Source organism: Lepisma saccharinum, chromosome 11 (genome assembly GCF_977018435.1).
Source record: "Lepisma saccharinum chromosome 11, izLepSacc3.1, whole genome shotgun sequence".
Taxonomy (NCBI): Eukaryota; Metazoa; Arthropoda; class Insecta; order Zygentoma; family Lepismatidae; genus Lepisma; species Lepisma saccharinum.
In genome coordinates, this window is record NC_139239.1 from 60486096 (window position 1) to 60502312 (window position 16217).

At 35.5% G+C, this 16217-nt stretch overlaps 1 protein-coding gene across 12 annotated transcripts in view; it reads right to left on the reverse strand.

The window, feature by feature from the left end:
- Window positions 1-10217: 10217 nt before the first annotated feature.
- Window positions 10218-16217, reverse strand: part of LOC145994848 (uncharacterized) — a 448153-nt gene continuing 442153 nt past the window's right edge. For all 12 annotated transcript variants that reach the window (XM_083131227.1, XM_083131229.1, XM_083131228.1 and 9 more), the window contains 2 exons: window positions 16000-16186; window positions 10218-12107 (listed from right to left, as the gene is read on the reverse strand). In XM_083131227.1, the coding sequence (XP_082987353.1) occupies window positions 16018-16186 (169 nt within the window). In that variant the 3' untranslated portion in view covers window positions 10218-12107; window positions 16000-16017. The remainder of the gene's footprint in view (window positions 12108-15999; window positions 16187-16217) is intronic.

Sequence of the window (16217 nt, forward strand, 5' to 3'; positions counted from 1 at the left end):
ATGGTTAGAGCTGGACACTCATGAAATTGTTACTTAAAGTTCCAGGTTTGAATCCTGGCAGGACATGGATACTTCTTTGTGAGTATTTCTTCATCAATTTCATATATCATTCAACCTCATAGTTGCAATTAGTCTGAAGCAAGAGAAAGCAATGTAAAATTGGAAAATATCAATATGTAGTACATTCTTCCACTCACATCTCTTTATAAATTTAAAGGTTCATTGGTGAATGTCTCATTTTTCTTACTTTGCACAAATAACTTTTTTTTTTTGTTGTTATGTTTGTGTTCTTACAGACATGCTACACAACCTGCCAGTGTAACTCGTTATTGATTTCATTAACCCATTTTATTAGCATATATTAGCAAAGCTTTTTATTGTACTGGTTCACCTATTTACCAACTTTGGTGAACTTAGGTTCCCTTTGACCTAACGTGAAGGCAAAAAGAGGTGTTTGTGAAACGAGATTTTATTATCTTTAAAAATTGTTAAAGCCTTGTTATTCTGCAGTAATGCAGTGTGAGGGTGTGGAAAGTTTCATAAATGATTGCTTCTTTGAAAGAACCGGATTCAGTGTTGTGCAAAATTAAGCTTTCTTGTTATCAGAGAATGGGGTTAATGAATTAATTATTATGAAATCAAAATTATTATATTGATATTTCACCAGATATATCTATAAATAGCCTGTAACTTAGTTTATATTTCTGACACTGTTAATATTTTTTTGCATAGGGCCTATAAACATGAATTTATAACTTCTGGTTTATTAAGTACAGTAGAGCGTCAATTATCCGAAGTAATTGGGGGACATGGGTGTTCGGAAAACTGGTTTGTTCGGATAATCGAACTGTACATGTTTATTTGTCAAAAAGAAGTACTGTACAGTAAATTTATTCATAAAAACAGGCATCTCTTTAAGTATGTATTACAAAGTAACGTACAAAGGCAACTTTAGTAGGAATATATAGTATGTGGTACAGTTTATTAAACAAAAATATGTACATATTACATACGCATTTTGCATGAACAATACACACAGTACACAAAATTAACGTTTAAAAAAATCCTTTATTTTGGTCTGTCTAAGCAAGCCTACACGCTTACGAGCAGCTAAGTCACGTACTTTTTCATTACAGATATCTGAAAGTGAGCGAGTACACAGTTCGGTTAAGCGGTCGTTCGGTTGACCGACGTTCGGATAATCGACGCTCTACTGTAATTCAAGGTGCCTACTCACTGGGAATTCTGGGAATTATGCATGAATTCTGTGTGAATTTTTATCCACACACTTGAAAAATTGCAACTTTTATTAATCCAAATCCCATTGAATTTATACATATTTATTAATGCCCTGAGGCAAGTTTTTCATAGTTTCTTTTATTTTTGGACAGAAAATAAAACAGAGCTTTGTCTCAATCTGTTTACATTGTTAGTGTTCTTTGCTGAACAATCTCTCTGCCAGATGGAAGGTTATTACAAGATATCTTGAAGATGACTAGCTAAATTTGAGTTTGAAATTCTTACGCAATTAACATTTTTTTGTAGATTAGTAACATTTGTGACTTGTGTTTGTAGATGTATTTTGAGTATGAGTATGTGAGGTACCTTACATACCTTACGTACCTTAAATTAAATATATTAAATACAGTGTGTCCGGCTTAAAAGAAAAATTAATAACTTCTAAGTTTGATGAAAAGATTCTCTTGGGCTATCAACCAGGTGAGTTGTGGAAAAGATTCCAAGCTTTCGAGAGCTAACATCACTCTCATCTTCAGGGTAGAAGTGCATTCCTGAGTGTCAACCCGGTTTATACAGAGTTACCTGAAATTCAACATATTCCTTTGAAGGCATGATAGTACAGCGATATTTCATGGCAACACGTTGACAAAACAATCTAAAGCGCTGAATTTTTTCAAAGAGCAGGTCAAAACTTACTAGATGTTTAAATTTTTAATGAAGTTGCTTGCCAATAAACAGCAAATATCTCAAAAAATCTAAAAGACACTAAGTGTACAAACTACTAGAAAAACTTTCTTGTTTTATCAGCTGTCCGACAACATATTTATGTTCACAAAATAATAAAAATTCCTGAAAAAAGTTCAATAACAACAGGGCAGGTAGAGCGCAACTATGAAATGGAAATTGAAAGAACAATTAAATGAAAGAAAGTTTGTATGTAAGAATGGATTTAGTTCACAAGTCTTGCTCAAAGTGTTCTCCTCTATGTCAAATGCATGCTCGCACCTGCTTCCTTACTTCTGTTTTCGTTACTCTTGAAGTGAGAGAGCGTTGCTTTTCTTCAGTCAGATCGACGATTCTTTGTCTTCAGATTTTCCACGGAACACACCGGTGTTGTGTAAACCCAGGCTTTCATGTGCCCCCGCACAAGTTAATTGCAGGACACGGGATTGGCCCTCCCCTTCCGATCCAATGCCTTGAAAAAGTTACATCCAGCCACTGCCATACAGTGACTCGATAGTGCTCTGGACAGCGTTCGTTCTGGAATATCATCTGTCGTCTTGTTGCGAGAGGAACATCCTCAAGCAATGTCATCAGCTCATTTCTTAAAAATTCTTTGTAATTTTCCCCATTTTATGTTCGAGGCAGAAAGTAGGGTCCAATCAAATAGTTGTCAATTACTCCCATCCATGCATTCAGAGAAAATCGTCTTTGTGAACCTGTTGGTTGCACTTTTCCAGGGTTTCTTTGTGCTTTTGGTGCCCAAAAATGGAGATATGTAGTTAGTAATACCATTCTGGTCAAATCTGGCCTCGTCCGTCCATAATATTCTGGTTAAAAAGGTAGGCGTCGACGTGCAACATAAATCTGCAATATTGTAATTGTCATGGAGGTTCTCCTTCCTCTAGTACATGTAGGGGCATGTCGTCGTACTGGTAGAGTTCGGCATCTTCTACCGTAGACCAGACCTTATACTGGGATATTCCAAGACGTTCTGCTACAATGTTAGTAGATACAGTTGGGTTATCAATGAATTGTTGCATTATTACCTCCTCCTCCTCAGGGGTATAATAACATGGCCTACCAGCATCGATTTGTCTACATTTAACTTGGCTTGTTTTGGAAAGGCATCAGTAAGTTGCACCGAAGACACTTACATGAGGCGCTTGCCGATTGGGAAAGCGACGCATGTATTCTCAGTGAGCTTCAGTTGTGTTGCGATCGGGCACTCTGTAACAATAAAGGATATCGACATACTCGTTATTAGAGTAGGCTCAACTCAACCACTAAATAGCAACAAAACTATGAAAAAGTCTCATGAGAAATCACAAAGTAGCCAGAAACAAAACACGTACTTATGCAGCATAGAATCAAGTCCAACTGATTTGGTTGATTGGATTTTAGTTGCACGCTTACCTGAAAGCAATGCACAAACATTCACAACTATCTCCGAATCATGCCAAAGTATTTACTGGTACCAAACAAGTCTGTGTGTAATGATTTCAAACATCAAACAATGGGCGTGCTCTACCTGCCCCGTTGTTATTAAACTTTTTTCCCGGATTTTTAATTTTTTTGTGAACATAAATACGTCATCGGACAGTGGCGGAGTGGTTAGGCCATCACACTACGATGCCAGGGGTCCCGGGTTTGAATCCCAGCCTGGGCACGGATGTTTATGAGTGTCCATTCATTAATTTCATCTCATCATCATTCATCCCCATCTTTGCAAATTAGCCAAAAAGTGGCACAAGAAGCGAAGTAAAATAAAGCAAATCATTCAATCAATCAAAACAAGGAAGTTTTTTTGTAGTTTGTATGCTTAGTGTTTTCTTTATATTATGAGATATTTGCTGTTTTTTGGTTAGCAACTTTATTGAAAATTTAAACATTGAGTAAGTTTTGCACTGTTCTTTGATAATATTCGGCGCTTTAGATTTATTTCTGTTCATAAAACATTGTCAACGTGTTGTTAAAACAAGTTGAATTCGATCACCACTTTGAGTTTTTCAACAAAATCAATATCTCAAAAATGGACCCCCTTGGTATAAGGCACTTTAGGGTTACATTTGTTGCACATTCGCTGTACTATCATGCCTTCAAAGGAATACGTTGAATTTCAGGTAACCCTGTATACATTCATGGAAAGGGGGGGGAGGGGTTGCCAGTGAAGATGGTAAACCAATCGGGTACCATGTCTGCTACATTTGCGCTGCTGGTTGACTATCGCTAACCAAGCTGGGTCCAGTTCGAACCCCGTGTCGCCAATAAAATCCCCCTTTTTTTTTATGATGTGGTCCCAGTAGTTTGAAGATTTGGCTATAATTTCTGTGTTGCTGAAATCTCCAGGTGTTTTAAGTCCTAAATCATCCTTGGGGTTGCATAGTAGGCTTCTGATCTTCTGCGGTGGTTTGTGAATGGTTTTTATGTTGTATTTCCTGAGAATTCTGCTTATAATTCTGGAGAGATTTCCGATGTATGGCAAGATGGCTATCTTCTTGTCAGCTTCGTCCGGGTTCCCTGGCGTGTCTGGATTCCCTTGTATGTCCATGTAACCTGATGTGTCCGGATGTGCTGGTCCTCTTGGACAGTACTCGTTTTAACGTTTTATTGATGTTGTGTTTCAAATACCCGTTCTGTCTAAAAGCTGTGCGAAGATGCTGTATTACTTCTGATACATGCTCTGTGTCGCTGATGGAGATGGCTGGGTGGAATAAGGTGGAGAGTACTGTAGCTCGTTGAGACGGGTATTGAAAACTATTGGCAGTGAGATATAGATCGGTGTGGTGATGTTTCCAGTATACACTGTGTCCCAAGGAACCATCTGACTTGCATCTGATGAGATATCCAGAAACGGAAGGCTATTGTTGTTCTCTGTCTCGATGGTGAACTTGATATTTGGTTGTTGCTTGTTTAGGTGATCTAGGAATGGTCGTGCGGCCAGACGATGAAGGTGTCGTCGACATATTTGTAGAAGGCAGTGGGTTTCAATGGAGCTGTGCACAATGCTTCGTGCTTGAAGTTCTCCATGAAAAAATTGGCTATGGTGGGCGAGAGTGGGGAGCCCATTGCCACACCGTCGGTTTGTTTGTAGCACTGTCCACCATAACTGAGGTAAGACGTCAGTGTATGTTTGAATAAACTGATGATTTCTGGTGTGAAGTGGCATTGCTAGTATTTCCAGTGACTCTTGAAGTGGCACTTTGGTGAAGAGTGACACTACGTCAAAGATGACTAAAATGCTAAAATGTCATCTAGTGATGTTCTGATCTGGTGCACCATCTGATGAATTCAATGGAGTTTTTCACATGATGTTCACATTTGCCTGCCAGTGGTTGAAGCTGGGCTGTGAGGAATTTGGCAAGTCTGTATGTTGGGCATTCAGTGGTGCTGATAATCGGTCTTAATGGCACTGCGGTCTTGTGAATTTTGGGGAGTCCGTTCAGTCATGGTGGTATTGTTCCGTTCGGTGTTAATTTGTCCTGAATCGGTTTCAGTAATGATGTTTTCTTCAGAAGTGCTCTGGTCTTTCTTTCAACTGTTGCTGTGGAATCTCGAGGAAGTTTCCTGTGTGTGGAGTCTTCTAGAAGTTCTGAAATATTCTTGTCGTAGTCTGCGGTCTGTAGAATAACTGATGTGTTTCTTTTGTCTGCTGGTAATATTGCTGTCTTCTTTTAATGCCGTGAGTGCTGCTTTCTCTGCAAATGAAATTTTAGGTCTTGGTGGACTGGCCCTTTTAAGGGCCACATATGTTGCCCAGTGTATGTCTTGAGCGATCTCATCGGGAAGTCTACTCGATACTGCTGATTATGTCCCTGAGAGGAATACTTCCATGTGCTGCAGCGATAAAAGTTTGTGAATTAAGTCTGCTTTTTATTTCCTCTTTAATATCATTTTCATGTGTTAGTATTACTCCTATAGAGCGACCTCAAGGAAAAGAACCTTCGATGAAAAGTTTCCGTGCAGCTCCGTTCAACTCGGGGGCTGCAAGAAAGCATGCTCCACTCTGCCCCTCTCCTCCATGAGGGAGTACGGTGCACAGGAGATGTGGGTCAGCATTTTTTTTTTTGTTTTTTTTGCTTGTGGTTTCACTATAAGTACTTGAATCTGGAAACTGATTTAAACGAATTGTTATCAATAATTAAATTTTGATTATTACCTAACACTTGGTTTCAGCCTGTATGAATATATTTTTAGTTTTCTCTTTGCTAACTTCCAAATCTATCTCTTTAGCTGCTTTTAAAAATATTTTAGCATTATTCTTAATTGTATTTATATCATCCCCTAATAAGTGTACATCATCTGCATATATCAGGTGGTTATAATTAAAGTGACGGTGTTCAGAGTGGTACAGCACGGGCTGTAATGAGAGTAGCAGTATGAAACTGTGTAGATATGCTAATGAAGCAATGCGCTCGCGAATTATGAAGAGAAAGAAAGTTCCAATTCTCGCCACCAGGGTAAAAAATGGTGCTGTAAGCAGTCAAAACTTGGTATAGTTACAGGAAAAACACTATAATTCGCAGTAAAACAATACTCTTTGTAATAAAATATTGCTACAATTTCACTATTCGAATTACATGAATTACTAAAGGAAATAGCAACAAGCGTCACCAACATCAACCAGGGAGCTCACACAATGGTTAGGCAATGTCACCGACTTTGACGTCAGAGTTACGGAAAATTCCACGTTTTGACTGCTTACAGCACCATTTTTTTTCCCTGGTGGCGAGAATTGGAACTTTTTTTTTTCTTCTTTGCATAATTCGCGAGCGCATTGCTTCATTAGCATATCTACACAGTTTCAGACTTTTACTCTCATTACAGCCCGTGCTGTACCACTCTGAACACCGTCACTTTAATTATAACCACCTGGTATTAAACAACTGAGTCAGGCCATTTAATTTAAGTCCTTCATTAGTTTCTTTTACCTTCCAAACAGTATATTCTAGGCAAAATTAAAGAACAATGGAGATTATGCATCTCCTTGTTTTAACTCACCATGAAAATTTTGTAAATTTGTCAGGCATTACCTACACGAATTTTATGTTCCGTATCATTATTACATACTTTTATCAAATTAACAAGCCTCTTAGGTATTCCCAACTCGACTAATATATTATAAAATTTACCCTTTTAACCGAATCATATGCTTTTTTTAAAATCAATGATTACCTATTGGACATTTTGATTATATTCCCACTTTTTCTCAAGTTTCTGTCTGATGTGAAAAATTTGATCTATAGTTGATCTGTTACGTTTAAATCCACATTGATAATCACCTATAATTTCATTAGCACATGAGGTTAGTTTTGTTAAAAGAATGTTAGATAATATTTTATATGATGTTGAGATGAGAGAAATTCCACAATAATTATTGCAGTTTGTTTTATCACCTTTTTCTTAAACAGGAACAATGATGGATTCTTTCCACTGTTGATAATTTTTTTCTTGATTTCATATTAAACATATTAATTTATGAATTTGACATATTAACGAAGTCCCACCATATTTAATTAAGTCAGCTAGTATGAAATCAAGGCGAGGTGCTTTGTTATTCTTTAGCTTTTTGATAGCATCTTTAATTTCAATCAAGTTGGGTTCTGGAACAAAAGATCCTGCTGTGTGTACTTCATTTACTTCTGATTTATCGTTTTACTTGTATGTATACATTGCTTGCATTGTAGAATTATTTTCTTGTAGTTTACGGTTATTACAAACATAAGAAAACAGTTTTTCGTTGTGACATTTCAGGAATGTAACATTGACAACATCCATTATATAACGGATTCTTTTTGTTTAAAAAATTGCTAACCATTGTTATAACTGTATCTTTAGTCAAATTAAAAATAAATGTCTGATGAAGGAAGTGTGTTCTCCTGAAACGTCACAACAACAAACTGTTTTCTTATGCTTGTAATAACCGTAAACTACAACAAAATAATTCTGATTCATATCCTACATGAACATTTAAAAGGTCATTAAAGTAGTTCTTCTATCTATTTAAAGGATCAGCCAAAAACTCACCGTTTTAAACTTTTATCCAGTTGTCCTCTCCCCTCCCTTTTCTAAATTAATTTGCACCTTTATATAAATCTCTGATATTTTAATTTTTGCTGTTTACATTTCCTTAATTTTGCTTTTCAAGTAATCTTCTTTTTACTTCTAATGTGCAGTTAATTTCTTGCTTTATTCTATTATAATTGTTTAAAATTAAATTTTAAAGATGGTGGCATTGTAGAATTATTTTCTTGTAGTTTACAATTACAAGCCACCATCTTTAAAATTTAATGTAACAGAAAACATTAAGAAACTTTGTGAAAACAATGATGACTTTGAAAACCTGATGATATTTGGGATTCATAATTTTAAATAAGAAATAATGTGATCAAAAATTTTTATCTGAAATAAAAATAAAACAAGACTGCTTCTTTTCACAGTTAGGTTGCTATATTACAACAATGTAACATTGACAACATCCATTATATAACGGATTCATTTTGGTTTTAAAGAAACTGTTTTCTTATGCTTGTAATAACCATAAACTACAAGAAAATAATTCTAGTTATAACAGATTGGTAGTATATTCCTTACCTGTACCTTTATCAGCAAAAAATTCATATTGGTCCATCTCTAGTGTATATGCAGGTAATTCACGCACACAAATTATACAGGGTGTTTCTGTGGCAGTGTTACAGACTTGCAGGGATGATTGAAGGGAACAAACACAATTAAATGAGATAGGGAACCCTTGTCTGGAAATGCTCCAGTCAAAAGTTACAAGCCAAAACTGTCAAAGGGCAGGCAACCAACATGGAGGGGAACCATAAAAGTGTCTGGGTAAGTGGAAAACAAACACAGAAGAATCACTGTATTGACTTTAATGAGTAGTAACTGCAGCCATTATTACAGCAGTTGTTCAAAGTGACGATACAGGCATGACAGCGTCGCAATAAACTCTGTCGCATCCACTCTAATATTCCAGGAGTCATTCAGTCCAGCTCACAGGCTGCAAGTATTCTTGCCAAGAGTTCCTCTACATTACTCACAGGTGTCTTGTAGACAACACTTTTGACATGACCCCACAAAAAAAATAAAATGCGGTCAGATTAGGTGAATTGTCAGGCCAAGCAACAGGTCTGCGTCAGAATATCATGAGCACCAGCTACGAAGTGGGCCCCATCATGCTGAAACCACATGCATTGACGAATGAGAAGTGGGACATGTTCCAATAACTCGGCAAGAATGTTTCTCAGAAACACAGTGTGCACTGGTCCAGATAATCGTTGCGGTAAAAGATGCAGACCTATTAAATGTTCGCCGACAATGCCTGTCCACATGTTTACAGCAAATTTGTCTCGATTGCCCTTCACGATTGTGGCACGGGGATTTTCATTTGAGACTATTCAGCACCCTGTCTCTCGTGAAACAGGCCTCATCTGTGAATAGCTCACAGGCATGGAACTGGTGGACAACCACACAGCGCTGCAGTAACCATTCATTAAACACGACGCGGTGTGTGAAATCAGCTGGACCGAAGGCATGGACATGTTGTGGATGGTAAGGGTGCAGCTGTTGCTCCCTCAGAACTTTCCAAACAGTACTATGGGCCAGACCAATTTCATGTGCCACAGCCCGTGTACTAATGGATGGTTCTACTTCCACCTGATCCAGCACTGCTTCTTCAAGGTCGGGTGTCCTTGCAGTTCTTTGTCATCCTTGCTCGTGGAATTGAGGTCACACTTGCTCCATTTCCCGTAATTGTTGGAAAAGTCTGGGAAACCTGGTGTGAGCTGGATGTCTGCACTGGATACGTGGTCTGATACAACCTTTCTGCTTCCCTACAGTTCCCATTTGCTCTTTCATACACAAGCACCATATCAGCCAGTTCCTCTAGTGTATACTCCATTGCACTGATTGCAGCCACAACACACAACACTCGTGCTTCTAGACTATACACGTCTAGTTTGACGTTATGTCTTCTCCAGCATGGTGGATTCTTTCCCCTTTCTTTTATGGTTCCCCTCCACGTTGTGCGTGGTTGCCTGCCCTTCGAAGGTTTTGGCTTGTAAATTTTGACTGGGGCATTCCGGACTAGGGTTCCCTATCTCATTTTGATCAGTTTCTTCCCTTCCATCATCCCTGCAAGTCTGTAACACTGTCACAGGAACACCCTGTATGTTCTCACCCTACAAACACAAGCTACACCTTTTTTTTTAACTAAACACAAGGAAAGTGAATTAAAGACAATGTCAAGACAAACGTTTTTTTATTTACTGCAGAACTTTTTTTTCTTTCTTTTTGCACAGTTGATGAAGTGTCTATACTTATTTCTTGAACATTTCTCTTCTTCACAGAACATAACTAACCTGAGTTTATTTTACATTACTTAGTATACACTTGAAGTTTTAATAGAATTTACAAATAGATTATCCATTTCTTGACAAACTTCTATCTTGCACGAGATTCTTGGTTATCAACATTTCATGCGCACAATTCAAAATTAAATTCAGGATCAGTGAGTACTGTACAATAGAAATGAATGATTCAAAGTAGCTATCAAGAAATAGGTAATAAGGTTTTAAAACTTCCATCTTGAACACCTGAATCCATTCTAACAAATATATCAGACTTCGGTACATGTATATAATACATCAATATTTTACAAATGAGCTTTACCTGAATGATTATTTTTTTATAAATATTTTTTTTTTAAGTTCTTAGATTGCATACAAAATCTTGATAAAAATAATTCACTTCATTGATCAAGTCTTTGGTTAAGTCTTAAAGCAATATGTAGTAAGAAAAAGCAAAGAATGCCTAAGCAATGTGATGTGTTTATATGAACTAGAGTAGAAAAAATCCTGTGCATACTATAAAGCAATAATCTCTGTGAAAACCCCCTTTGCTTAGGTTATCTGTGAAGGCACTCCTAAGTCTTATAAATTCAGGGCTTAAAAAAGTATTTAATATCAAACGCAAAAATCTAAAAACTTTTAGTTAAGTTCTCTTCTTAAAAAGTAATCATTGTCTCAAAAGTGAAATTTCTGAAGATGAAATTCTTTTTTTAAAAAGTAATATATATGTATATAAGACACATGTGGAAAAATTAATAATAATAAACTTCACATCAGAGTATATTTAGAATGCATATTCTTGCAGCCACAAAAGTAAACAAGAATGTGTTTGAAATTGTTCACTCTAATGATTCATTTGTTCTAAAAAAAAACAACTTCTTAATGTGTCTACATATATGCTTTTAAGACCGTGCCCATATCAACTGAAACAGCTTATGTACAAGGAACAAGTAAAAACTGCATTACAATGATTGTTTCATTTCCACTGGTGTGTAACGTTACGCAAAATGAAAGTAACTTTAAAGCATTTTTTTGCAGATTTAGAACTTTGGCTACTGACTAGACGGTAGAAGTGATTTTCTTGTTTATTCTGTCATGATATACTGTACTATTTACAATCAGGAGACAGGTTTGCTTTCTATACAATAATCTATGCATTTATATACAGAAATCATTGTTTTCTGAAAATTTTAACTTTTTTTTTTCAATTTTTACTTTTTCCTTCCTTTGTGAACATAAGTCAAAAATATTCTTATGCATGAACATTTTACATCACAAATGCAATCTTGCACATTTCTCTGTGCACATTCACTCTCATTCATCTAAAACATGCATACAAACCATGCATCAACATGTACACAGCTTTTTGTTGTTTTTTTTCTTTTTGCTGGTAAGCTTATTTTATATATAACAGTGAAGCACTTCCCAACATTGTTACTAGTGCCAACAAAGTCAACGTACATGACAGCAACGAGTGTAAGATTCACTTATATATCCAGATTCCATACCAGTTATGGATGAAAGTTAAGTAGTAATAAATCTATTCTTCAAAATCACACAAATTATGCTTCTACGATGTAAAGAGAGAGGCTACCATTTTTTTATTATTCTTCTTTTTATCATCTTATAAAAAATGTGGAAGCACAAATTTGAAATTTAGAGTACTTAAGTTCTTTGGCATATATAACTTCAAGGTTGATTCTTGAAACATAAGCTTATGAAGATTCTTGCTTCTCATACCATAACTTTCAACTTTTCCAGATGATATTACAGTAGCTCCTGTCTTCAGAACTGTAACACAAAAATAAAATAATTAGTTCAGAATCTTGGCATGAAAAGAAGTAATTAGAGAGAGTGTGGATGTCATGACTTTCCCAGAAATGTTATCTCGTTAAGTTTTCATTTCAAGGCTACAAGCTCCTGAAAAACTGAATTTATATCCTGCACGTGTGCATCCACGTGGTACACATTTAAAGTTGCCACTGACATTTATTTTTCTCTTGGTAAATTACAACTTTTTTTAGTATGCTAATAACAAACTTATGGAGTGGAAAGACTTCTAGACATAATGTATGAAATTGTTTAATAATTCACAGATGGTGATACATACATGATTTAAGTGTTTTGTTATTTAGCATCACTTTCCTGCCACTTTTGACTAATCATGGCAATGAGGAAGAATGATGATTAACAGGGAATGGATTTATATGTAGTAAAAATGTGCTAAATATGTAAAAACATATTTTTTTTCACCAAAACATGGACTTAAAATTGTAAAAATTTACCTTTTTATAATACAAGACACTAAACGTTTGACATTAATTGTAAAACAAAATGTGTTTTCATTTTCGGTTTCGAAAACAATGATTAACAAAATTTTGTTGCAGGTGTTCAAAGGTGTATTTCCTTCTGTCACTTAAGATGGATTTATATTGACCAAGGGTGGTGATTAGGGAGAAAGGTGGCCAGGTCAGTTGCCACCTCCCACTTTTACCCCCCCCACCCACTATGCTAAACCAAGGGAAATTAAACCGTCCTTGCCCCTCAGTTTTGGATCCCAATCGCCAGCACTGATATTGACTAAAACTGTGTTCAATATCGCAAGAAATTCACCCAACTCTTTTGGTCACATGGAGCATGTAGTTATTGCACGAATATGGAGTATATATTGAGATGTTCTGAAATATGGAAATAAATAAATGAAAATAACTAAAATGTGTAAAACATATATGTACAAATATGGAAAATAAAAACGGAATTTTTTTGAGTCTATATGCCTTGAAGCTCAAAGACAATACAAAATATAACTGATTTCAGCTTCATACATAAATATGTATTCACATATAAATCCGTTCCCTGGTGATTAGTAAGGCCCTGATTTTTAGTGGACAAAACATGCGAAATATGTACATAAATACGTATGTAGGAGAAATGGCCGAAATATGTAAAAAATTTGTATTTTAAAATGTATCTAATATGCTTATTCTTGCAGATTTTTAGGTTTGTAGCAGTAACATAAGAAGTATTAGGGCTGAGCCTATGCCAATGTATCGGAATCGGCTGATACCAGTGGTATCAGTATCGGAAATTATAGGTTGGTATTTATTTACTGATACTTGCCAATACTTTCCCAGCATTTTAGTCTTTCACGGACTCCACAAAAATTCACTGCGACATTTTTGAGGGGTCTAATTATCCTAGAAAATTTGAAGTTACTTTATTTTGCACCAGTTTCATGTGAATAAACTGATTTTTTGTATTAATGTAACATGTAATTTTTTATAATGATGTAATTCTCAAATCTTGGTAAATTGATACATAATAGAGTGGAGTACTTAAACACTAATATTAATCTATATTTTGAACACCTATTAGTTATTGCAATTTTCAAGTATTGGTATTGGCTCAGCCCTAGTATTTATACTAAATGAATTTCTCAATATTATTCAAGTTTTCTTGAAATAATAAAATTGAAATGTGCTCAATTGCATTGGAAAATTCATAAACTGGTAAGGTGAATGACAACTGTTTGAGTACAGATGCTGCGGGAGATGCATTCAAATTTATGCAATGTTGAAAAATACTCTTCTCATTGAATGAACAAAATGATTTGTCAGGCAAAACATAAAATGTACATTTAATGCAAAAATACATTATTTATTTAAAGAAATAAAAAGTGCTTCTGTTTCAGTACATGCCATGTTAAAGTGATGCACAGCGAACCACTAAATACATTTCGAGTGCTGTTGTTGTTTTCTTTTTTAATTTCGGGAGAAGTCAAAGTTTGAATGTTTGTCCCACAATTATAGCTCCTTACTCAACGAAAAAACGGCCCAAATACTGCACTGTATGTACAAATATGTAACGTAGATGGGAAATATGTAATAAACCTCACAATATAAAACATGAAATTCACATTTATAATTTTTGCTTAGCTACATACAATGGTAAAAATTTGTAATTACATAAATATCTGGGCTATAGTGCGATGAAGGGACATTCACAAAGAAAATGCCCAGTGTAGGACTCAAACCCAGAAAGCTCAATGCTAAGATCGAAAGTCGACCATTTACCTGCCCAATCACCAGCTGACTTCAAACTGCTTGTGTCTGTTCTGGCATGATGCTTGTCTCCATATAATATTATTGCTTTAAGTATGTTATCTGATAGAAAAGTAAATTGGCAATGGCAACCATGAATCTGACACTTGGCTACATACATGAAAAAATGCCATTTATTGAGGTTTTGTAGCTTCAACACGAGACTTGAATGAGCACAACATTACCGAGGAAAGTTTTTGGTCTTGATGTCCCCAACATGCTGTGAAAGTAACACCCTGTATACACACACATATACATGGTTTTAGAGAACTCGGGAAAATTTTACCCCCTCTTGTTACGGTAACCTACACTTTTCTGCCATTTTTATTTCATCCTGTTACAGTTTGAGGTTTATCGAGTAAAAATTAGTAGGGTGGGGCCCAAGGTGGATTAGATTTAAATCACTTGTAATAAATAATAATTTGTAGAATTAGATATCAGAATCACTTTTGGCGAAAACATTAATCTTGTGCCAGCCTCTGTGATGGAATGGTTAGCACATCATGCTACGGATCCTGGGTTCGAATCCTGGCCTCGGCATGGGTGTTTGTGAGTGTCCATTCATCATATCATCACTCATCCCTATCTTCGCAAATTAGCCAAAAGTAACACAAAGGCAAAGTAAAATAAATCCAGTCAATGAATACTTTAATCTTGTAATCACTTAATGGTGTTTATTAGGCTCTTAGAAAGGGAGAAATGAAACAAAATACATATGCACTGATGGGGTGAAGCTCATACAAAAGGAAATGTAATATGTAAACTGTACACACACTTAAATTTCTCTTTATTTAAAATTCAATAATTTTTAAAGGCAAAAATAGCTAACATTTTGTAGAGAAAAATATACAAAATACTAATCATGTTAAATAGTGTCATTATCGTTAAACTGTAAATAAACATGGCAGCTGATATTTTGCAAACTCATTAAGAAAAATTCCCAAAACTCCGCTACAAAGACTTTTGAAAATATTTTAAGTTACTGAAATTGTTATAGGTTTTATTAATACACTCAGCAAATGTTTCCATAGTATCAGAAACAAAAAAAAAATACTTTTGCATATTTTAATCTGCTATAATCAAACTGTTCACATATTTTTACAAGCCCGTTTACTAGAAAAAGCTTTTCTGTAAACGTGTTTTTTTTTTTTTTTTTGTTTTAAATCAAAGAAATCAATCATTACTTTTATCCCCCCTGGATGGGCAGATATAAAATTCTAAATGGTCCTTAAAAACTCTGAATGGTTCATTGACCTCCTTAATAAATGTGTGTTTTGTGTTTCGAGGTGACTGCAGTGCAAAAGAAGATGCATATGTAGACATTTACTTTTTTAAAAAAATAGGGCATGGAGATTATCCATAAAAATTATAACAAAATGGCAGAATTTTTCACTAAATTATAAGTATCTGTAATTTTACCGATAATCCGATACACCTAATTCGGACGATACCAATAACAGTACCAATTAATCTGTCTCCTCCATAAAAATTAGTTTTCACTGGTTAATAAATACTTTTTTAAAAAAATAATAAACTGTTTGTTTCACTTGAAGATTGGGCTTTCATGTAAGAGTACAACTTACCTACAGTATCATTGTTTTTCAGATTCTCTCAACATAATTCCCTGGGAAGGTACCAAAATATCCCGTCCTCTGACTTGAACCCACATACCAGCCATCATCACACTTTTCCATAACATAAACTGTATCGCCCTCACATAACTCCAACTCATCATCATTCTGGGGTTTATAGTTGTACAGTGCTCGATACCTGCGAAATAAGATAACTTTGACAACAAAGA